The 23,989-nt window shown below is 42.3% G+C and overlaps 1 protein-coding gene across 3 annotated transcripts in view; it reads left to right on the top strand.

The window, feature by feature from the left end:
* Positions 1 to 23,989, top strand: part of FNIP1 (folliculin interacting protein 1) — a 66,904-nt gene that overhangs the window by 22,446 nt on the left and 20,469 nt on the right. For 2 of the 3 annotated variants that reach the window (XM_065848892.2, XM_065848893.2), the window contains exons 2-8: positions 6,795 to 6,921; positions 15,315 to 15,458; positions 19,711 to 19,811; positions 20,064 to 20,138; positions 20,634 to 20,725; positions 22,370 to 22,453; positions 23,424 to 23,495. In XM_065848892.2, the coding sequence (XP_065704964.1) occupies positions 6,795 to 6,921; positions 15,315 to 15,458; positions 19,711 to 19,811; positions 20,064 to 20,138; positions 20,634 to 20,725; positions 22,370 to 22,453; positions 23,424 to 23,495 (695 nt within the window). The remainder of the gene's footprint in view (positions 1 to 6,794; positions 6,922 to 15,314; positions 15,459 to 19,710; positions 19,812 to 20,063; positions 20,139 to 20,633; positions 20,726 to 22,369; positions 22,454 to 23,423; positions 23,496 to 23,989) is intronic. The other variant, XM_065848894.2, reaches the window with a different exon arrangement.

Genomic DNA, 23,989 nt, shown 5'->3' with positions numbered 1-23,989 from the left:
ACTGTATTTTGTTTCCCTAAATTGGTTCTATCCGTTGTACTTTTGCAAAGGGAAGTGCAGTCTACTTGCATAATGTAACAACATTGTGTTAAATGCTAGTGAAAGTATCTGAAAGGAACTGTGTCTGGTCTGTGTGTGGTTTTTATTAAAACTGTTTTTTCAGAAGAGCACGCAGCTTGTGTGTGTGTGCGTGTATGTACATTTATTTGCATGCGGGTATGTGCTTAAATCAGCTAAAAGCTGCACAGGTACTTTTTGAAAGGACATGCGTGAGTTACTCCCAAAAATATTCTATCAAATTACTAATGCTAATTGTCAACTCTAAAGCTGTGTAAATTGCAAAGTTACTCAACATGCTACACGTCTCTACAAAACCTTCCAACCTACTTATTTTCAGTATCATACTCCAGATTATGATTAATGTGTTGACTAGACTGCACCTAACCTGTATATATTATGTCTTTTTGCTTGTGGAAAAGCATCTGGCTCATGTATTGGACTTTAGAGTAAAAATTTGGTATCTTAAAGAGAGCCAAGTGAAAAAAATGAAAATAAACCAAAGTCAACTTCATGTACAGTTGAAGAACTGGACAGAGCCAAGGACCTTGGAAGCCAGCTGAAGTTCAGGTCCGAGTTTATTATACCGAGTGTGAAATATCTGGCTGACTGCATGTGTGCCTAGTGTACAATATGTGCTTAGTATAAGCAGCAGAAGTTTCCTGGAGCTCAAGTAGTGCAGCTATTCAAGGTGAGGATCGCTAAGCTGGTAAATGAGTGAGACAGATTTATAGCTGTAGGATGGAGCTGACCTCTGTGGTGCTGCAGTGCCTGTGGACGCCTCACCCTCCTTCAAAACCAAAAAAGGGGTGGCTTGGACTTTTTTTTTTCCTTTTAAAGATGTGTTATTTCCTTGCAATGAACCTGGAAAATGTAAGCGTTGCAAGCAGTCACCTGTCACGGGTGGTTCTCCATGAGAGGATCCGCTGTCTCTCAGTCCTTCCAGGCTACCCAGAGTCCAGGTCCTTTGCCTTTTGCGAAACCCCCGCTGAGATGGGAGGGAGAGGACACATCACCTAAAGTGCTGGTAAACTCCTTCCAGCCACTCCTCACAGGCTCCCTTTGCGGCCTTGGTCAAGTCACAAACACCGGTTTTCTCTGCAGAATCAGCAGGCGTTCACCACAACTGTCACACAGCCCTGCAGTGACCTCAGCTCTTGTAAAGACAATTATCTTGCAAAATTTTTTCTAAGTATAGATCCCGTGGTTTCTCTAGTTTAGGCATCTTCTTCCTCCTCATGGTCTTATGGGCACGTTGTGTCACCAGCATTGAAATGGAAGCTCTCACTGAAAATGCCAACTTTGCGAATTGCTGATGCAGTCTGGATCATCCTTATCATGTGAATCCTGATAAAGTTTTTTTGCGTTTCAGGTGTTATTAAAAATAAACAGCCTGCCCGTGCCTCTTTAAAAAAGGTTAATGGATGGTCTTGGAAAGCTGGAAGCATCATTAACATGCCGTACATTGCTGTTTTCATTGCTTCCAAATTAGTTATGCGCTTTCAGAAAGGTCTGCACAGCTGTCCTTGTACAATAATGGTCAAATAATAAACGAATTATTGACTTGCAGTAAGAAGGTACTAAAGTAAGTACAATACCCCCCATGTGTCTTATACTCAGCTTTTGTTGTATCTTCTCAAAGCCAAAAGAAAAAAAAAATCCAGTAACATATAACAGAATTGTGCAGGAGTAAGGAGTGCCCTGTTGGAAAAGGCATTTCAATCAGGGGTGAGATGGGTATGAGCTGATGGTTGGTTGCAGGATCCTAAATTCTCCTAGGTTTATATGTACAGGTGAACATGCTTTGATGTGAACACACATCTCTGTGGAATGCAGAGACAATCTGCATCCAAAATATCCCAGTGCACCCTGTGGAACAGTCTCGTATTAATAGAAGCTCTTCAAGAGAGGGGTGGTCAGTCCAGTGCTTGCGTAGAAGTTGTCTGGGTCTGAGCACCCCCTAACAATCACGAGGTGTGAAGAGCGTGGTTTGCAGGAGCTGGAGATGAGCCCTGGGGCTCCCTGGACCTCTGTGGTGCTGCTCACCCACTGGGGTGAAGCGAGACCTTTCCTTGGCGCGGAGGGCACGGGGCAAGGTGGCCCTGCCGGACCCTCTGCCCTGGCGGCTCCGCCAGCCTTTCGAAAAGGTGCTAGCACGAAAAACACGCAGAACAGATAAGCTAGCATAAACTATAAATATCATTTGCGTAGATGCATTTAAAAATAGTTGGAAGTGATTCATCACCAGGCAGTTTTTATAACTATGGGTAACATGAGGTAGGAAAACAATAGTTTGACTGATAGTTTCAACTTAACTTTTTCAATGATTAGTCACATTTTGGTTTTGAACAACTTTACTTCTTAGCATACTCTTTTGCAATTTCTGCCTGCTTAAGATCTTCATGAGTTTGCTTCAATTGCTTTTCTTTAAGACTTTTTAAATATCTGTGTTAATTATTAAAAAGTAATTGGATACGACCTAAGCTGTGTTAGTATGAAATTTTTTTAAAAGTAAGGCCTTGGGCAGGAGGAAAAATAGTATTAAACTAAACCCTTAATGTAACGAAGAGGTGCTGTTCATATTGTAGTAGAAATGAGGAGGAAAGCATGTCCTTGCTTTCAATTACAGGGAAAAATCTTGTCTTTTAATTGGTGGAGTGGTAACGAAAGATTTCTCTGTCTGTCATTTCATCTACTGAAACTTGCACAGAGTGTAATAATACCAGTTTAAAGCCATTCAGCTGCCTCTTGCTGAGAAATGTCTATAGCAGTAATAAATTCCAGGCATTAGATAGATGAGAAAATCCGTCCTTGGAGAGAATTTGGAGCTCTGGATTGCCATGCAAGTCACAGTAGAGGTGTCAGGAACATGTAATGGGTCTGTAAATGTAAACTTCAAATAATATTCCTGGTGATCAAATATGAAAAAGGCAGGAAAACAAAACGGGTGAAAGAGAGAGAAGAGCTGAACAGTTGTAGGACTTAAGTGTGAACGTGCATTAAAATATCATTTTTCGGGCCTTGTTTTCATTATTATTAGTTTCTAATATTTGTTATTGTGGAAGTTGGCTTTTCTGTCCCAAATAATTCCTTTTCCTTTATGCTTTGTACTTGGATTAACATCTGGGGGAGCGGTTGGACCAGGTGGCCCCCAGAGGCCCCTTCCAACCTCAACCCAGCTGTGATTGTGTGAGATCTGGTTTTATGTGATTTGCTTCTGAAATATCCCACACAGCATCCCTACATCAATGATTTCGACCCCATTCTATACCTGGGTGTTTCTGAACAGCTCATTCTAGAGGAATTATGGTTGGTGTAGTGGAGATCTCCACAGGCCTCTTCAGAAATACGGGGTGTCTCAAAAAGATGGACCCACCGTCAAATTGAAATTACTTGGAAATCGGGCACCCTGTAATTTGTTTATCACTATTTCTTCTCTTACACCAGATGTGAACTCACAGCACTGACTGTGGCAAAGTCACGGACGCTTCTGCTGCTGGAAAGATTGTTGAGTGTTTCTTGGTGGTAGTTTTTATGTTTGTTTGTTCAGAGTTTGGTTTTGTTTTGTTTTGTTTTCCTTTAAGTATGTTCAGTTTCAAGGAAAGATCAGAGAGTGGTAGATAGGTCACGCAGGAAAACGTCCTCATTAAGAGAGCCGTCATTTCCAGAACAGCGTGGGAGACGGAGACTCACCTTTCATTAACATTACTAGAACGTCTGATTCTATGTCTCCTGGTTTTCCTGTAAGAATCTCAAGAAAACATCAGTTAAATGTCAGAGTTAGTTTCCATTTATAAACAGAACTAATTATATTCAGAAGATCTAGGTCAGTTTTCATCCCCCCTGAGGAGCAGCGCTGGAGTGTTGCCCTGTTATATTTGTTTTGAGAATGTGCCCTGTGCATTGCATGTAGGAATTTGTACGTTTCTGGGGATAATCTGCTCAGATATTGCACTTAATGGTACTTTAAAGCTTCTCCCCATCCCGCTTCCCCCAGACAAACGTGCCGGGCTGGGTGAGCTGGAGGTGCCGGTCGGCCGCTGTTTACTGTCTGTCTAAATGAACTTTCCCCAGCTCTCTTAAAAGTTTCTTCTGGTTTGGGAAGTGGCCCATTATTGCCAGGGAATGTTTTTGCAAGGCCAAAATGTGCTTAAGGACTCTATTATGTAACACAGATAACGCTTATTTGGAATTATCACGAATTAAAATGGATAATATCTACTAAATACTTGTCTAGAGAAAGTTAAAATGTCATGTGAAGAAGCTGAGAAGTAAACAAGCTCTTGTTACCTTGATCAAATATGTTTCTGAATACAGCAAGAGTTTTATATTTAGCTTTCTCTCCTCTTAGTGTGTAATCTGCTCTGGGAGCTTTTTATAAGTAGACTTTCCTAAGATCTGGAACAGCTACTGCCCTTCTTTGCCAGTAATTTCAAAGTCAAATATCAAAAGTAGTAGGTAATGGAAGATGTGCTTTTGTCTGAATGTGAATACGTTGCAAGGGTGGAACAAGCAATAAGCACTTTTTTGGCAAGCAATTTGTTGTTGTTGTTGTCACATACAGTGGCCTATCTGGAAATAAAATTTGTTTCCTGGCTTCCAATGATTTCACTTAAGCCTACGGAGATGGTTCCTCCGGGAAGCCAGTTTGTCCACGGTCTCACTTGTCTCCTCACCTTTAGCAAAGTCAGGAACCGTCCCCAGCTCTGGTGCCTTTGGGCCCCTCAGTTGGTAACACTCTCCAAATGTGCATCAAACAGTATGGATTTTGTTTCCTCACGTATTCAGAAATGCAAGATGGGGCTTATTAGCTGAGCCCTCGCTAAATGAAAGCTGCTCTGAGTTTGTCACTGTGCTTGTGTTTTGGTGCAGAATTTGCTCAGTTTGCAGTCTGCCCCTGGCGTGGGCATGGACCTCCATGGACAATGCGTGGCCTTAGGTGCCCTAACAGAGAAGTTGCAAAGCTCTTTTCCCCCAAATCTAGACATCAAGTTATTTCAGTTTCAAATTGCTCAAGATTTTTTCTTGTAATAAGTTGCTTTTGACATTAGTTGCACACTGTCTTCTCTGCAGCTTCTGTTTTTCTTTCCTGTTGCTAAATGGTGGGGCTGAGCAGATTAGCAAATGAGTTTCCTCTCTCAAGAGAGCGAGTAACTGTATGTCTTGGTGCTTCGTTTCGCCTGACTGGGACTACACTAAGCATAAAGGCTTTGAATTTATATTGGACAGTCTTACAAACTTCTGATAGGCAGCCGTGGCTTTGATGATCAAACAGATTCTCTGCTGTGACCCACTAAAGAAGTTGTTGGGTTACAAATTGTCATTAACGTACTGATGAGATAAAGCATGGACTCAGAGATGGAAATGTTTTGGTTGGTGAATTAGAAGGACAGAGGAGGGGACAATTCACCATAGCCTTGGAGTCTAGCATGCCAGGTTTACTTTAATCTCCATTATCATTTATGGGTGTCTTCTTTGCTGAAATAAATGTACAGCTGCTTCTTGTGAACTGGGAGCCTGGATCCTTCATTAATGGCTGGAAAGTTCCAGGTCCTCATTTCCCACCTTGCTGTTTTATGCTAACGCCGCTTGCCTAAAAGCCAAGGATAAGGAAGATAGAATTTCATTTGATCTAGGAAATGGCTCGTACTAGCTGAAAGATGATTCCTCTTCATTTCGTGGATAGAACAGGCATCTTGTTTCCTATCTTCCAAGAACTGAGAAGCTATCAGTGAAAATGGATTTCCGAGCCCATGGGCAATAATGCTTGCTGGGCTTTAAAGTGACGACTGGCTTTTTAAAATGGAAATGTAAGATGTTGGCTACAAAGCAACCATAAAGGCAGGATCATGCTACGGTGGTCAAGCCTGAGCTGTGCAAGTTGTCCCTTTGCCCAACTGCTGTGAAGTCAGCGGCTCTGGGGAAGGCAGAGGCTCAGGACAGCCCTGTCCTTGCTCCTGGCCGCAGCAGCGCTTTGGGAAGAGGTGTGTTGGGAGGAACTGGGGTGCGAGCTTTGCTGACCCACGCAGCAGCACAGGCTTCAATTGTATTGGCTTAAGTGGAGATTATTTCTAAGCCTGAATGCAGCAAGAAGCTGCGTGTAGTCAGGACCAGGCTGCACGTGGCTCTGCGTTCCCCAGCATCACGGTGTGTTTATTAATACCTGAAGAAGGTTAGGAAAGGTATTTTGCATTTTTTCAGCTGTGGAGTTCAGAGCCTTGCCAACCCATGGGGCTGAAAACCCATGACTGCAAATGCAGAAATGCATTACTTAAGGGAGAGGTCAGTGTGACTGTATACTACTTTTTTTTTGTCTTCCTTTGAATTGTGAATGCTTTCAAGCTAATGCTTGCAATGATGAGGGACTCATTTTTTTTGTCTTTAAACACAAAAGCTGAGTTCTTCTGTGAATTCAATTTCAAGAAGCTAGAGCTTGAAGAAAACATTAAATATCATGAGACGGAGCACAAGAGCTAGTAATGCTACGCACATTGTTGTGGAATGGTTATAGTGGACTGGTGCCCTTTTATGCCAGTGTAATTTGGCTACTTACAAGTGTAGGGGAAAGAAAAAAAAAGCATAGTTCTGGCTATTGAATCAAAGGGTTTTATGAAATGACATTGTATTTGCTGGATTTTATGTTTTAATAAAGTTGGATATACAGATAATGTTGAAAGAACAGCGTAATAAAGAGATGTTGTAATTGATCCTTCTGCTCTTTTCTTTTTTAATTAAAGCTGGCCTTTGCCGGAGTTTGACCCGAGTCAGATCCGACTGATTGTGTATCAGGACTGTGAAAGAAGAGGACGGAATGTCCTATTTGACTCCAGTGCTAAAAGAAAAATAGAGGATGTTTCGGTGTCGGTGAGTATTTTACTTTATGTGCTTATAGCCTGTATTTTTTTAAATGATAAGGTTGATAGATCACAAATGTTCTATTTTATTCTCATTAACATTTAAACATCGGTTATATGCAGGGCTATATTTAAATGCCTGTTAAGTTGCAAATTATTCAGGCTTCAGTGATTTCACTCTTAACAGCTTTAACTACTATAGCGATCTTTTTATTCCTGGGCTCTTCTACTTCCAGAGAGGAGGATTCCATCCTGGGGCTGCAGCTGGCAATGCGAGGGGCTGAGGCAGGGCAGAAACTGATGTCTGTGGGTGTGCTTTTATGCCATGGTGGGGTCTGCATTCTTAGTCAAAAGGTCCTCCCAGTCCTGTGTCCTCTTCTGTCCTGCCTGATTAGCTTTTGCCAATTGTTGTTTCTGTGCTTTGCTGACAGTTTTTTCACACAAAGTTACTTGAAAACTTTTCCTCTCTTTTTCCCTTTGGCATGGTCCGCATGCTAATCTATTAATTGAAACCGTAATGGATTCAGTCAGATGAGGATACTTCCTTCTGTGTGTTCTGGCCAGAAGATTAATTTCTAGCCACAGTGCTATTGTAAGTGGTTGTGTGAGGCTGGACGACTTATTTAGCTGCTTTGAACTTCCTTTTCACCATCTCTAAAAACATTTGCAAACCATTTTACGCTCTGCAAGCAGAAAGCACTGTGTGAACTGAAATTTATGATCCCAGTTGCTTTTACCCGCAGGACCTGCTAGGTTCTGTAAGCAGGAGTACACAAGATAACGTGTTACCCCCAAGCCCTGGTTTTCATGTTGGGTGTTGGAGTGCATCCAGAAGATTCTTCATCCAGCTTTGTAAACTCTTCCAGCCTGTTGCTGAGTGCTGCCAGCCTGATGCTTCTCACCCTGGTCCATCCACACATCCTAACCCTGAGAGTCAGTTTGTGTCTCACCAGACATTGACTTCCAAGCTTCTCCATCGCTTACTCTTACACTTTTTGTAGCCATGAATCAAGATCCCAATTTCCTAGTACTTTGTGAGAATTTGTGAGGTAAAGCAGGTTGCACAAATGTTGAACGAAATACAGCTTTCTTTTTAATTTTAACTTGTTAGAATGACTTTATAATTTATAGGCTCCTGTTCTTGTAGGTGTTCTTGCCAGGAAAACAGGTTTTTAAAGACAAGAGTTCTTTAAAGTGGTTTATTGGTACAAATTGCTGGCTATGCTTATTACTATTACTTCATTACTTCTAAAGTATTGCTTCATTAATAAAAAGACACTGTACAGTATAAATCCTCTGGCCATATTTCGATCGATTTCTTGAAAGCCTAAAACCTCTTTAAGATAGATCTGTACTTGCACAGTGAACTTGCAAACTTCACCGCTTTGGTTAATTTCAGAAAGATTAGGGACTGTGGCAGCTCAACAGCAACAGAATAAATGGCTGATAATGAAGCTAATATGGTTCTATATTAATCTCTGCTTTATTTTTCTTCACTAAGGGGGAGGGGAGAAGGAAATAGCTGTATTCACCATCTCTGTGAAATAAGTATGTGAGACTGGTGGAAGAACACTGTTCCCAGGGTGTTTGCAATGCCCACCACTCATCTCTAGTAACTTGATATATTTCTTCTTTTTTTTGTGTTATTAGGAGGCTTTGAAAGAGGATATACTGAAATGTTTGCTTGCTATGATAACTGCCTGCTGCAGCACTCAGATAATGTCACGTCAGGCAAAACTTGCCTCGTAAAACAAAACTTTGCAATAGCTGAAACATTATGCAGGTAAAAACGTGCAGAAGAGTCCTCAGCTTGACTTGCTGCGAGCTGAGTACAGGCTTGTACAGCTAGCAGTACGTACTGGCCATTTTCAAGGAATTGCATCGTTTATTTTTCTCGTTCGTTATCATGATTTTCATTAACAAAGACACACCCTGCCTATACAAAGCCCGATCTTGGCTCTTAGCACATTCCAAAGCACTTTTGCCCTTTTGCAGCAAGACGTGTGTGGGCTGGGCACTCTCCCTTCTGAAAGGGTATCTGTTCAGTGCCTCCCAAAGGCCAACACTTTCTGCATCTCTCTCCCCCTTCCTCCTTTTCCTAAGGTGATTTATACCTCTGGATTTACAAATAACACTAGGGGGGAGATTTGCAAGGGTGCTTAGCTATGGCCAGGCCGTTCTGGTTGAAATCTAATCAATCTAATGGAGAGAACCCAGAGGGTGCCAGTTTTCTTGTATGTTGCTGTGCTCTTCAGTTCCTATTTTCTCATGCTTCTGAGATGTGTAACAGAATTGTCTGATTGAATGCAATTGTAATTTAAGAGTTGTATGCCTGCAGCAAGGTGAGGTGTACTTTGCTGTATATATCTAATGTCTACATATGTTGAGAGTTGTGTGTTGAATGTGGCTCAGTCATTTGAATTCTGTAAGAGGAGGTATGGTTATAAAATTTAAGGAGCATCAGAGCAAACCTTTCCAGACACAGATGTTTCAAGAAATAAAACAGTAGGCTCTGGCTCTTTGATGAGTGAAAACTGCAGAGTTTGTGCTCACACCAAGTTGGGCTCTTCATGTTATCCATGAGGGATATGTGACTATAACACAAATAAGGGGTTTGTGTTTTCATTAGTTATTAAATCAGCCTCTTTATGTCTTCAATAAAGTTAAATATTAGGTAAACAAGAATTTTGGGAGGTCTTGTTCCACAGAGACAGACAGAAGGCAGCTGAGACTTTGCAGTATTGCCATTAGAATATTTTAGTTGCGCAGAAATGATGTTTTCCTCAGGTATTTCTAGAGTTAAACTTGGTGAGCGAAGCCAAGAAGCAGTCTGGTGACTGGGAGGGCTGGCGGCCGCGCACCGGGAATGTTGGCCACGGTCTGTGCCAGGCGTTTCCCCGAGGCCAGGCAGGGATCTGCCTCGGGCAGCTGCGGGCGCTTGGCCTGGGGGAGGCAGAGAGATTCCCCTTTGTGAGTCCCGTACCTTTTTTGGTGCTGAGCAGGAGAGGATCTTCCCCGGCTTTCCAGGGCATGGGCTATTGATCAGCTGGGCCCTGCAAGCAGAGCTGAAAGGCTGGTGGCCCCATGAGCATCAGAAGATTGGGCAGATCTCCTGTTTGAGCTCTGCCAGGGTATCCCAGAAGACAGTGGCTGCCCCTTCCAGCCCTGTGACACTCAAATCATGAACAAAAGTATCACGACAGGCGTTTGCATATTGAGTATACCAGGGCAGCATGTCAATCGAGGAGTAGGCATTAGTGATGCCTTTACTAAACAGCTTCAGTCCACACCCAAACATCCACATCCTTTGAGTTTTTGGATATCAAAGTACTTCTACGGGCAAGCTGGTGGGTTTGATCTCCTCTAGAGAGTTACTTCAGAGTTTGCCCCTCATACTAAGAAGTGTCTCATTTCTAATGAGACGGTATTACTTGATTTGCAGGTGATAGTATTACAACCTATGACTGGTTGCTACTGGCAGACTCATTTCTGCGCTTGTCTGCTCGTTTTGCTCCGACACCTCCTTGCATGGCGCCCGTTGGGTTGTGCGAAGCTCCCAAGCTTGAGCCGCGTGTGAGCACAGGTGTGCTCCTCCAAGAGCTGCAATACCCAGCCTGGCTTGAATTTCAAATCAAGCATGACAAGCAGCTCCTTCTCCTTTTTAAAGTGCAGAGGCCAAGCGGCCCAGCCAGTGCTGAGCTTCCAGCCTTGGCTCTGCCTTTCCTGACCCTGGTGTGCTTGGCTTCTCAACCTTGACACTGCATTCACGCTAACCTTACACAGAAACCGAGTTGTATTTTACTCTGCCGCCAGTGTTGTGTGACACATGAGTTATGTCGCCATAAAATATCAGCGTGCAAAGAACAGCTGAAGTATGAGGAGTTTGCCCCCAAGGGCTGGGGTAAGGATGGCACAGAAGTGGTGGTGTGAGGGAGAAGTGAGGAGTAAACTAAAGAAGAAGGTGGGAAGGGAAACCTTGCATCAAGGCTTTCCTTGGGGCAGGAGGAATGAGTTCAGGGACGGGGGTTAGTTATCTCATTTAACTGCTCATTTCCCATTTTTATGATGTCCGCTCATGATTTATGACGAGACAGCGTTTGGGTTTGACTGCAGGGATGTGCTGATGGACAAGTAAGAAGCTGAAAGATTTCCTAGATCTGAAGATCAGCCTAGAGGAAGGTGTGGAGTCCAGGGAGGAAGAAAGGTGTCGAGGGACCACGAGGAACAGGGGGGAGGAAAGAAGGCAAGAGCCAAGCTCTGCACTAAGCAGAGATCCAGAGTTTGGGTGGTTTGGCTGGGAAGGGGGAAAGACAAGGAATCAGACAAGGACAGTGGCTTGTTCCCAGGACACAGGGTCAGAAGGGGATTTTCAGCAGCAGGGTTTGTTTTGGGTTTTTTTAAGAAATGAAAGAGTAGCCCCGGGTGCAGAATTTGAGATCAAGAGGTACAATAGCGGACTTGGATTTGGGGAGCAAAAGGTTTGTTTTTGCCATGTAACCTGGTCATGTCTGTCTTTGGGATAATTTAACTAAAGGTCATATGATACTCAATCTCCTACTGTGGCAATTTCTTTCACTCCAAATGTCATATTTATCCCAAAGTAGAAAAATGGCATGCTGATTTAAACAAGCCAGGATTAGCCACGTGTTCTAATATACTTCAGCACTGGATAAATGTTGAGCAGCAAATTGGTTTGAGGGATTAGTAATTAGTGAGCCTTTTGCTTTTGGGTGAGTTGTGTGAAATGAGAATTCTGGCTCTTGGGGGGCAGGTTTGCAGCGACTCAGGCTGAGCACGCAGACCGAGTCGCACCTTCTTTGCTGTGCTTATTCCCTCTAATCAGAAATGAAAGAACACAAGTGAAGTGGCGGAGTATAGAGTTGTCTTTACTTCTTTCACTGACCTGAACTTGATGGTTCTGGAAATACAGGGAGAATGGAGCACTTGACGGCCGCATTTTAAGAAAGATACCTAAACATTTACAGCAGCACTCAAATAAATATTAATAAAGCAAAAGAGTTAATTTATCTATTTTGGAATTTTTTTTCATCTTTGCTGAATAACCAGCTCTAGAAATGAAGTACAGAGCTCTCAAAAAATGGCAGCTTCACTTGGATACATAAATTTCTCTATCACTATTACCACAGTGGTATTTGAGCACCTGCTGTTGCAGAGAGGTAGAAAAGAGTAAAACATATGATGACATTTCTCTTTCCTTCTGTCCCTTGCAGCCCTAACACACATCAGTCTGGATTTAGTTCAATGCACCAGGCTCCTTTCAACTGTCTTATTATCCCCAACCCCAAACTCACCCAGCAGAAATTCTTCTTCCTGTGCACAGCACTGGGCACGTTCTTTCCATTTACTGAGGGATTTATAGACCTTGTGGCAAAGAGTTGAAGGTCTTTGCTGATTGAGCTGAAGATATTCCAGAAGCAGCACTGTAGGAGAAAACTACTTTGTACCCCGTCATACTATAAAGCCATTTTGCTCTAAATCATCTGCAGCACTACCTGACAGGTCTCCAAGACTTTCAGCAAGACCTCTCATGCAAGAACTGTGACTGCCAGGGGGTCTTTGGAGCTGGGTGGCATCTGCAGCGAGTTGGCAGAGAAGGAACAAAGAGCGTGAGCCCAGTGGGGAGAGCAGCGTGGCGGGCAGGACTGGCAGCTGCCTGCAGCATCCTCGTCCTTCCACCCTCATTCCTTCCACCTTCATCCATCCACCCTCATCCGTCCACCCTCATCCTTCCAGCAGATGTGTTGCTCTCCAGCGACAGGGAGCGCGTGGGGGACCCCAGCAGCACCGTGCCCAGGGATCTGATTTGTTGCAACTGTGTCTGCTTGGAAAGAACATCCACAACTTCGAAATTTTTCCTCATACACTTCTTAAATAATGAGGTTGCCTTTTCTGTTTTTGGAAACATGGCTCGAACATCTTTGGGGTATGTTATTGAAATGCAAGTAATCTGACTCTTTTGCATAGTATCTTGAGATTTCTGACATCCCTTTCGTTGCTATTTGGAGTCAGAAACTACAGAGGAGAGGAGCATTGCAGGTACTTACCTCATTGTCCAACCGGTTATTCTTACGTACACCAAAATTTGTCAGTGATCTGCATTTTAGGAGGGATTGACTGTTCACAAGTTGGTATCTGAAAGTTTCTGACCTCTTTTACAGACTTCTTGCAGGAGTCTGGGGTTTATTAAACTTCACTGCAACGACCAAACAGCCATTTTCCTGGTTTACTGTTTAAATTAGGCGACTATTACTTCAAGATACCAGATTCCCCAGTGGATCTCGGGAAAGATACTGTTCAGAAAAATGCAGTGATAATGAGAAGAAATTATTTAAAAATAAGTAATTGGCAAACAGCCTTTTTGGTTTTTTTAATGGACAGGAGTTTTTTTCACCTGTAGAAATGCATTTACTGGCCTCGGTCTCGAGGAAGCTTATTTATAATTGTAACTTTGTAGAAGGAACTTTCAACATCTGATGGAAAATGCAAGCTGAAATGTGGTTTGCGTGCAAAAGCTTCTGTAACCCTGTGGATTTTATGCGGTTTTATCACATGATGCTTGCCTAGCCTAGGACATTGTTGTTTGTGTCAGAGATAAAATGCAATTCCAGTTCACGAGTTCCTACTGAAGTCATATGATGATCATTCACATGTTCCAGCCATTGTGTACTGTGCTCAAGCCACAGATACCAGCAATTAGCAAATCTGCATATTGCATGAATTCAACATACACACCATGGTGTGGTAATGAAGAGGATATTGCTATATGTCAGCAAAGCCCAGGACTCAGCGGCTACTGAATATTTCCTTCCCCTCCACCACAGAATTACTGATTTGTCTGCACATTTTTCCTCAAGGCTTTGGGAGGCAGCAGCAGGGCAGGCTGCCGCGTGGAGCTCCGTAATCCCGGACGTTTTCTGCTGCTTTGCTAAATCTCACCTGCAGTTAAGGCCAAATAAAAGCCACCTGGCCCTAACTGGGGGTGAGATTTAAAAAAAAAATAATAATAAAAAATAAGTGACCTGCAGAGCCTAGAACAGCGGTGTGGGATTCCTATCGTGCCCCTCATCAAAACCCCTCCTGGCAGTAAGGACCGTTGTCTTTTGTATAGTCATTGCTGATACTTGAGCAGAGTCATGAAGTTAACACCCTGTGCCTTGGGTATTTCACACTTTTCCATCTGCCTTTTCCTTTTTTTTCCATAGCTATTACAGATTTGAGGCACGCTTGTGTTTTGGAATGAAGGGGGAGCTTGTGATGTGGACCTGTGAGTCCAGAGATGAAGCTGTGACGTATGACAGCACTTCTGGATTTCCATCTGTCCCTTGAACTTTGCTTCCCATAGACTGTGCTTCCAGCTTGCTCTACTGGTTTTGTGTTTGTATAGGAAATGTTAATTTAGAAAGTCTTAGAGCAGAGTTAGTAGGCAATATTGAGCAGCGTAGACTATTTCTGTCTCCTAGTGCTGCCCACTAGCAAATGTAAATAATGTCAGCCTTATGTGAGTGTTTTGAAGTGTAATGAGTATGGGAAAAGTACGCTGAGACCTTTGGGTGAAGAGGATTGCCTAATGGTAATGTAAATAGCATTAACTAACATGGATCCTGATTCTGCTTGGGGTGCTGAGATTTGCAGGGGAAATCACCAATGTTTATAAATAGTGAACAAAACAGTCGTGGAGCATTTCCAGTGCCAGTGATATGTAATACAGATCCCACCCATGCCATTTGTCAGCTCCATCTGAGCCCCCTTAGCTCCCCTTTTCGCTGAGCTTTCTCTCTGAATCTCTACCAGCAATGGCTCATTGGAACATGTCACCTCTGTGCCACTCTTTAAAGAGACTAGGAGACTTAGACACAGCTGGGGAGAGGACTATGAAAACAATGTATTTTCTCTCCATTTATCCTTGTCACATGAATCTCTTTTGAATTCTGTGGTGGTTTTGCTTGCTAATTCCTAATTTGTGTGTTTTCTTGTACCCCATGATCTGGCTCATCGTGCTCCTGTGTCACCTCTACCCCAGTGGGCACAGGCAGCCACACGACAGGTGGAGCCTATTGTTACCATCCTTCCTTTGAGCGCTTTGATACCATCCTTTCTCCTAATCCTGGGTCTAAAAAAGTCATTTTTAAAGCTTCAGAGACAGATGGCTTCTTAGGAAAATGGAGTTGGAGTGACTTGTTAGCTCCAGGCTATTGGGAGCTCAGCTTGCTTTCCTAGAGCCAGGCTGCAAGAGACACCAATGAATATTCTGTTAAACTGTTTTCCTGGGGCATAAGCCTTTCTTCCATTAAATGTCTTACCTAAACAGGTAAGAGCAGTGCTCCTAAACAGTGATTTTGAGTTGTGGGTCTTAGTGTGGCACATATGCTGTCTGTATTTCAGAAACTCTGCAGCGATGCTCAGGTGAGAGTCTTTGGGAAATGTTGCCAACTGAAGCCCGGAGGAGACAGCTCTTCTTCGTTGGATAGTTCAATCAATTCATCCTCCTCGTTCTCTGATCCAAAAGATCAATGCCCGAAATACCAGGTGAGTCATTCTTCCTTTTTTTTGGCATAACCCATGTTGAATTCTAATGGCAGGTGAGGTACTGAGTGTTGTAAAATGCTTGAAATTGGAGGCTGGCAGTGGAGAGCAGTTTTCAGTCAAAATCAGACTTTGGTTCCAACTCAGTAATGTTTAATTCTGCAGCTTTGGGTTTGAACCAGTCTAAAACCAACCAGCAGGTTCTCTTGAGATGTGTCTTGAATGGCAGCAGTTTCCCCAGGGCATTTGTTCTGTTTGATGACCCAGGTGGTAAAACCCGTTTGGTACGATCAGACTTGGCACAAATATCTTATCTTTGTACAGGTGAGGTAGTTTATTTTACTTCATTGCTAAATACCAGGGAAATAGCAGAGAAACGTGCTATCTGTAGGGATAGTCCTTGTAACAGCTTTATAACAAGGGATTCAGTGCACTTGAGGCACATTTTACATAAGAGATTTTGGCCAGGAGAGTAGCTGGAGTCATCTGACATGGATATATTTCTGTCATCTCTCCTTCCATGGATCACAAGTGTTTTATATTAAGCCACCCTAAAATAGAACTAAGCCCTTCCACTCTTTGTAATGAAGTAATTGTGTGTTTAAGGGAAGCTGCTATCTCCACAGCCTGTTCTGAAGTACAGGACTACTGATGTCTTAATCTGCCATAGATATAAATGAAGAACCTTTCGGTGCTGGCTTTCCCACTGTCATGTTAGCTCCCGCTATATTTGGCCAGCTGTGTATTCTTGTTTTCTCTTTCTCATCACGCTCTTTTCCACGGCTTTAGTAAGGTGGCTGAATATCTGTTTTCCATTCCTCCCTTGCTGGAAGAGCATTTAGCTGAGGTTATGGAAGGAAGAGAGATTTCTGTCAGCAGCTTCCTTCCAGCACAAAATAACCTCCTTCGTATATTGTGTGACCAACAAAAACGATGTCCCCACTATCCAGAAATTGTCTCTCTAGCTGGGCAGGCTCTGCGCAAACAATGGTCAGTGTTAAAGGAAATTAATTGTAGCGGTTGGCATGACAGTGTATTTTAAAGCTGTGGAAAGTTTTCCCTTTTAAGTCCCCATTTCCTCACCCTTATCACTTAGAATCTTACAGAGTTGAACTGAAATGATGTGTGGCTCGGTGACCAGCTCAGAAAGTATGCGAGAAATTTTACGCTTAAGTTGCTCTTCCACAGCATATTTGTTGTAAACTATCTGCTGTGTTCCCCATCCTCCTTCTGGTCTTCCCCAGTGAGTAGAGAGCCATCAATACAAGAGTTCTTCACTGCATGATGAAATTTTGTATCTTGGATGGAGAAGGGCCAGAGCGACTTTGTCCAGACTTCAGCCAGCCTGGCATTTCCTATCCTCTAACTCTGTGTCTGGTAACCTCCAAAGTCAATTAATGTATTTGCAGCATTTATAAGTTGTTCTTCTTGCGTGTATGTATGTGGTGGATTTTTTTTTTAAAGCTATAAAATGGAAGTCCTAATAATACAAAGCTATAGGACTTAAATAGTTCTTTGTTTCCATGTTTAAATACACTTTGACTATATATGAGCAACTTTAATTAGAAGGAGGAATGCAGAGGTTTGTTCCACGCTTCCGTGTTTTTATATATGTCCTATCTAGATCCCTCACAAATATGATGGGAATCCATTAAGATGAAGCTGAATGTGGTTCTAGGCTTGAGCAAATTACTTACACATTATGACACCAGTGTTACCTCTGGACCTGCTTGTTGGTTTAGTCAGGACTGAAAGTCTGATTTGTTCATCATGGCATTTGACATTTGTATCTGTACTACGTTTTTAATTTACATAGGTACTTATTGATAGGACAATAGGTGCAATAAGTGGAATATTATGTGCTGTAAATATCATATTCAGAAATTTAATTTACAAATAATGCAAATTTTACTCCCTCCAATATGCTAATGTGCAATAACAAACACTTGTGTGTATTTTATGATCAGTTTTTGTGAGCTTGTAAATATGACCTAGGGAACAGGTTTGTGTCCAAGCTGTTGGTGCCAGGGGTTGTGCCCTTTTTGCCAGATGCTCCTTGGCTATTTTTGTTTGACTTTTTAATATTTAACTTCTTTCCTCAGTTGATTGCACTCTACTTTGGTCTTGAGTGACCTTTATTTTGCAGCATTGAAGGCTCAAAGAGTTGAGCTGTAGCAGTGTTTCCGTATTAAGTGCATTAAATATGTACATCTTGTTATGTATGGTGAAATTATTAAGTGTAGATGAAATGCCAGACTGAAACTTGCCATGGGTGCATCATGCTCTTTGCCATCAGCATTGCTTGTGTCTGTCTTTCAGAGGAAAGGGAAACCCCTATAATTAAATTAGAAAGCACCTGATTTTCACTTGCCTTTTTTATTCTTATTTGTTTGCTTGACAATGAAAATCGATAATTTATCTTAAAGTATTTTTCCTCAGCTTTGGAATTAGATTTTCACAGTATCAGAAAGTTGAAACCAAAACCAACCATCAAGGGCTTGACATTTATTCAGAATGAGTCCTTCAGTTGGAAATCTGCAGCAGATTTAAAAATAACAATCATAACATTTGGCTGTAGTAATTTGCGGTGCTCTTACTTCACAATTTCATGATGCTGGCAGGCCTGTCATTTCCTAGAGCCATTAACATCCATGCTTATATTTCCTTGGAGCTGCTGGGTCATACGGGCTGATGTTAAAGTCCAGTTTTTCCAGTACTGCCTCCAGTGCCCCCAGGCAGTGGGATATCCTGGGAGGGAAAGATGGAAATTTCTCTGAGACCCGGGTAATGATTGCATTTTGCCCTGTCACTAACAAACCTTGCAATCATATCCTCATTTTTGTAACTGTGATTGCTACCTTAGTCATCACCTATCTTTCTTGCACAGATAGCAGATTTCAGAGGTTAATGGTATGTCTGTTAAAGTACCATCGTCTTAATTGAGAGTGCTTGAGAAGAGCTAAAAATTGAAAAGCGTTACAAGTGTGCTGCCTTTTGCTTGATGAGCATTTCTCCGTTCGTGCCCTTGCTCTGCGGGCGGCATGAGCGGAAACATTGAGCAGTCGTTTTCACATCGCTCCTTACTCCTGGTAGGAGCTGTGGTGTGGACACCTGTGCTGGGCTGTGCCCTGAGCCCGCTGCCTGACACTGGGCAGACTACTGAAATCTATCCCATGCCTGTGTAGGAATCTGGTGAGGATCGTGGTTGTTCAGAGCTTGGATAAGAGATATGGAGAAATGGTACTTAGCGTTTTCCAAACACAAACCAGTCTCTGACGGGTTTTTAGGAACTTTTTTTTATTTTGGAAGGATTACTCTAAGGAAGTGTTAATAGTTATAATGCACTTCAAAGGCAATGTACTGATTTTTGGCACAGTACCTCACCTGTGAACTGCCTGACCTCCGTGACTGAAAGATCACGATATTTTCAATTATTCAGGGCAAGGCACAGAGAGCCAGCACTAATACTCTGCTTGCCGAGAGAAGAAACAGCCCGGGATAAGGGGACAGTAATCTCAGTCATTGAGAGCACACAAATAAGATGACTGTCAGCTGAGCAGCCTCCAGTTGATTGTCCTGAGTAACATTTTAATTTTAGGGTTTTGTTTGCAGTATTTGATCTAGCCTATGATGCTGCATACATGTTCCTCCTTTGTGTAAGCCCGTGTGCCTTACAGCGAACTCTCACCAAGCAGGGCAGGAAATGCTCAGCTTAACCCTGGCACCGCGACGCTGCAGCCCTTTGCTGGTACTGTCACAGCAGCACCAGGGAGAGATGCACCAGCTGTAAAATACCATCCATGGATGGGTTATGAATTGGTCTTTGTCAAAAAAGCACTGGGCCAGCTTGGCTCCGGTGCACAATCTGTGTAAGACCTCCAGTGAACTTGGGATTCTTCTTGTACAGCAGACACAAGGTTTAGGCTTAATGGTTCGTATTCAATAAAGTGTGTTATCACACTCTTAAAACATTTACATTTGCTGACTCAGTGCAGTGTGAGTCTGCTGCCTCCCGTAGATGGGTTAGGTTTGTTGGATGATTTTAGTGATTTCGCTCACAGGCAGTGTGAAGATCACTTCCTATGCTCAGTGTCTTCATTGAACTGTTCAACTTAGCATGTTCAGCAGTGTTATAGCAAGATATATTTTGCGTTTATCTTTCAAATAACCAATATTTTCCTTAGTCGTAGGTTACCTTAATAGAAGTGTACTTGTAAAATGCTTAAAAACAAATGTTGGTGGGGTTTTTTTTCAGGGTTCTCGGTGTTCCTCAGATGCTAACATGCTTGGAGAGATGATGTTTGGCTCCGTGGCCATGAGCTACAAGGGCTCCACATTAAAAATTCACCAAATCCGGTAAGATTATTTTTTTACTGCTGGTCTTTTCAGGAGACTTACTCCTTGGTGCTAATATCTAATGAATTAATGCCACAAGTGCAGAGTAAAAGGATTTTCTAGGTTTGCCTCGAAGTTATTCTGGTATCACTTTTGGCACAAAAGGCTGTTACGTTGTGTTTAGGTCTGTGAAACCTGGTGGGTTGTGAAATGGAAAGGAAAGCCTGTCTTAGCACTGGGTTTGTGACTGACAACGTCCTTTTTCTCCTGCAGTTCACCTCCTCAGCTGATGCTCAGCAAGGTGTTCACAGCTCGCACTGGAAGCAGCATCTATGGAAGTCTGAATACGTGAGTCTGTTACAAATGGTATCTCTACTGTGTATAAGCAGATGAATGTAAAAACACAGAAGACCTTTTTCTGGACTCTCCAGATTCTTTCTCTAGAAAAGTAACTTCTCCTTCCCTGATTTGTCACACCCTGTCACTAGTGTCCTCACCTCAGGTTGCTTTAAGTGAATGAATGAGCCTTTCTGCTAATGCCAACGTGGTGAAGCTTGGTACTGTAAGGTACAAAATACCTGCAGACAGAACACTGGAGTTGGGGAATTCAGTCCGATGTGAAGAAGAAAGTGCGACAAAAACATCTGGATTTGGAGAGTTCAGTGTTTAGTCTTCTCTGTACTAATTGACCCAGCTGAGAACGTGGCTTAGGCTATGAAAGCTTTCTCTGGTGGAAGCCTGCATTGTTATGTTGCCCGTTCCATTTGCACTATAATGAAGTCACACCGTATTCTACTGAAATGCAAATCACTGATTTTCTTGTATGTTTGATGTTTGTTATAGGTTGCAGGACAGTCTTGAGTTCATTAATCAAGACAGCAATACGTTAAAGCCTGACCACAGTACAATTATGAATGGACTTCTTGGGAACATAGGTAATTACAAACAGATTTAATTTCCTTTTATCTCTAACTCTTCTGCATACCAGTGCTACCGTTATCAGCTCCAGAGCGAACAGTGTCCAAAAAACATGCAGTGAACTTCAGAAAAGTATGGTTACTTACAAGAACTTAGCTGAATGGAAAATTCACCAAAAGAGAATTTGTCTTGTCTTAAACAAAACCAGGATAACATTGTAGGAACCTTTTACTAAGTCAGGAAGATTAAAAAATGCCTTTTTCTTAATATTCAGTATTCATTTCAGACTTCAGCTGTGATTTTTCACAGCGAATGAGGTGCCCAGTCTAAGAGAGATGGACTCACTTCTTCTGCTTTTAGGGTTTTGTTGTGGTTTGCACTTGGCAAAAGTTTGCTGTATCACCAGCGTGATCCAAACGACAAGTTCACATTGAGGTAATGCAGCTATTAGGCTTGGACTCAGCATGCTTAAGGTGTGGCCAGTGCCACGTGTTCATCGTGTCTTCCCACCGCGCAGAAGGGACAAGGGCCCGGGAGGTGCAGGCACCGCGGTACAAGGACGTGCAGCTAGGAGTGACGAGACTGTCCTCTGGAAGAGGATGCTGAAACCTTGTTTATGATCGAACTGCACAAGTTTTCAGTCGGTTGGACAGTGTTTGTTTGCAGTTCCCGTTTCAGGACAGCGGGACTGTGGGTAACATAGCTGAAGAAGTTAATCTTCAACTGCAGCATTTCTAATACCTGTGTTCAGTAGCAAAGACTGCTCCTGACTCACTGGCTCTCACCTGCCTCTGACAGGAGAAGGCTCTATGTGTTTTGGTTGGGAACTATTTACAAGCTGCTTTTCTTAGATATGCTGGTTAAAAAAAATGGTCATGGCCTTTCCTTTAATGAGTGAAGACTGAAGAGAGTGGAAGGGAGCTTTGTTGAGGTGCAGCCTTCATCTTTTGTATAATCAGAAAATTGAGTGAGCGGTAGCTTCAAATTTGGAAGAGGGACTGGCAATTAACTCATTAAAAATACCCATGTGTTTTTCCAGGCTCTGTGTACAGTTAGATACACTCCTTCCCTGGTATATCCACAATCCAATATTACTTTTAAAATGGACTACCGAGATGCCTAACATTTATTTTCTAAACAATCATTTCACTAAACTGATGCACTGACTGTTCTCAGCCTACTTCAGCTTATAATTTTCTGTTGGTTCTACTAAGATGAATTTCTGCCGCCTTCTCCCCCGTCCTCCCCGTCGTCTTCAGCGACACTGTTCATCAGCCACCCCACCAGTGTGGATGTTATTAATAAAACAAACATTGTACTCCACGATGAATCTCCTGTTTGTGATCAAGTGAGGCTTTGAGCCTGCATAAATTAATCAGTTTTCAGCTAAAAAAAAAGCCATTGGAGAGAAACCCTCATCTTTGTATGGGAGACAGCGTAAAGCTGGGTCTATTATTTTAATTCTGTAAATGCTATATAGTCCAACTGTAAGCTGTATCCTTGAATCAATGTTCTTGTTAAGCGTAAGAGCTGTTTTCCTGCATACGTTACTCTGCATTTATGTTGGCTTATATCTTCTCCCTGCCCTGGCCCCCTCCCTACAGACTGTTCTGCTTTACTAACCTCATTCTTTCATGTGTATTTTACGTTTTGCCGTGTAGGTCTTTCACAGCTTTGCAGCCCCAGGCGGGCATTCTCAGAGCAAGGTCCGCTCCGCCTGATCCGGAGCGCCTCTTTCTTTGCAGGTTTGCAGTGTGCTGTGTGCTGTGTGCCTAGTCTAGCCGGTGTGACAAAACGTGTGGATTTGTAGTTTAGCCCTGGAAATAAGATTTCTATTTATTTTGTTTTTAAATACAAAATGGACGGTGATGTCTGCTCTCTTACCTTTCTGGATCCATGCTTTAAATCCCCAGAGGACAGCAGGCATTTTAATAGTCCTCTTTGGGGTTGGTTGGTTTTCTTGTTTTGTTTTGGAAGCATATATTTAATGGTGGATTCCATATCTCTAGGAATAAAATTTCCCAATAGTGTCAAGCTATTTTGATTTGGACTTGTTTCAACCAAACTATAAAAACTAAAGCTAACCTAGGTTCATTTAAAATGGACATTTCTTGCTTTTAGTGGCTGGGTCTTATTTCCATGGCTGAGTAGCTTTTATTTCACACACACATTTGTAAAATATGGCACCTTTAAAGACTATTGAGCCTGAGACACTTTTGATCTTGTGTATATGCAATCTGCGAATCTGCACAGCTTACAGCTTAGTTGAACAACCAGTGCACTGCTCACAACTTACAGGTATTTATTTTCTTCAAGACAGCATTGTAAAATCCTTTAAAAATGATATATATAATACCTGAGAAAGCTGGTATATGAATGAAGTCATGTTTATATTGGTTTTTGGTCCTTGTTTTGTCTCTTCACTGAGTACTACCTATGTGACCAGCATCCTTTTGGTACACTAAAATTTAATTGGAAAATATCTGCGTAGAGAAACACAGTGTACTAGTTTTAGTTTGTACTAAAAAGTACATACAAGCTTTTCAGATAAGCATTTTGGCTTGTTCAGCTAAGCAGCCTTTCTTGGTGATGGCCTTGCGCAGTGCTGTTGATCTGAATTAATGAGCATGTTTTTGTTTCATTAATTACATGGAGATCTGCAAACAAGAAAGGAACTGTATATTCCCCTGCTAATTGGTATTCCTTGTGTTACAGTTCACAGTAATCCTATGGATATGCCTGGGAGGGAGCAGAATGAGGACAGAGACAGCGGTATCGCGAGATCTGGTAATGGCAGTTCCATGTGTTAACCCTGTAGACTCCAAAAATATTCAGTAATACCCATCACTGAGATGTGTAGACATCATCAAATAGTTTTTCCTGTGCTGAAATATGATTTTTCTGTTTTGTTATATATAAATATTACATTAATGCATATAATGCATTACAGATATATTAATGCATACCTATATGTTTATGTACAAATGTTGTAGGCATCGAGGGTGTTCCATTATGATCCTCACAGAGCTAATCTGAACAGCGGTGTGATTTATTCACACATTTTGCAAATGAACAAGCCAAATTAGATATTGAAATAAGTTTACAGCATTTCTAAATTATACTTGTCATCTTTCCAAACCGAGGAGGATGGTAATGTTAAAACATGCATTTGGCTCCACAACACCCCTTCCTTCCCCCCAGATTCAGGATGCTGGGCACTTAAGGTTAGGATTGGAAAGGCTGTTAAAAGAAGTGATTAATGTTACTCCTTTCCACAAAAA

The sequence above is a fragment of the Patagioenas fasciata genome, chromosome 14 (assembly GCF_037038585.1).
Source record: "Patagioenas fasciata isolate bPatFas1 chromosome 14, bPatFas1.hap1, whole genome shotgun sequence".
NCBI lineage: Eukaryota > Metazoa > Chordata > Aves > Columbiformes > Columbidae > Patagioenas > Patagioenas fasciata.
Note: the sequence above shows the minus strand (reverse complement) of the source record. Positions and strands in the feature narration are given on the sequence as shown.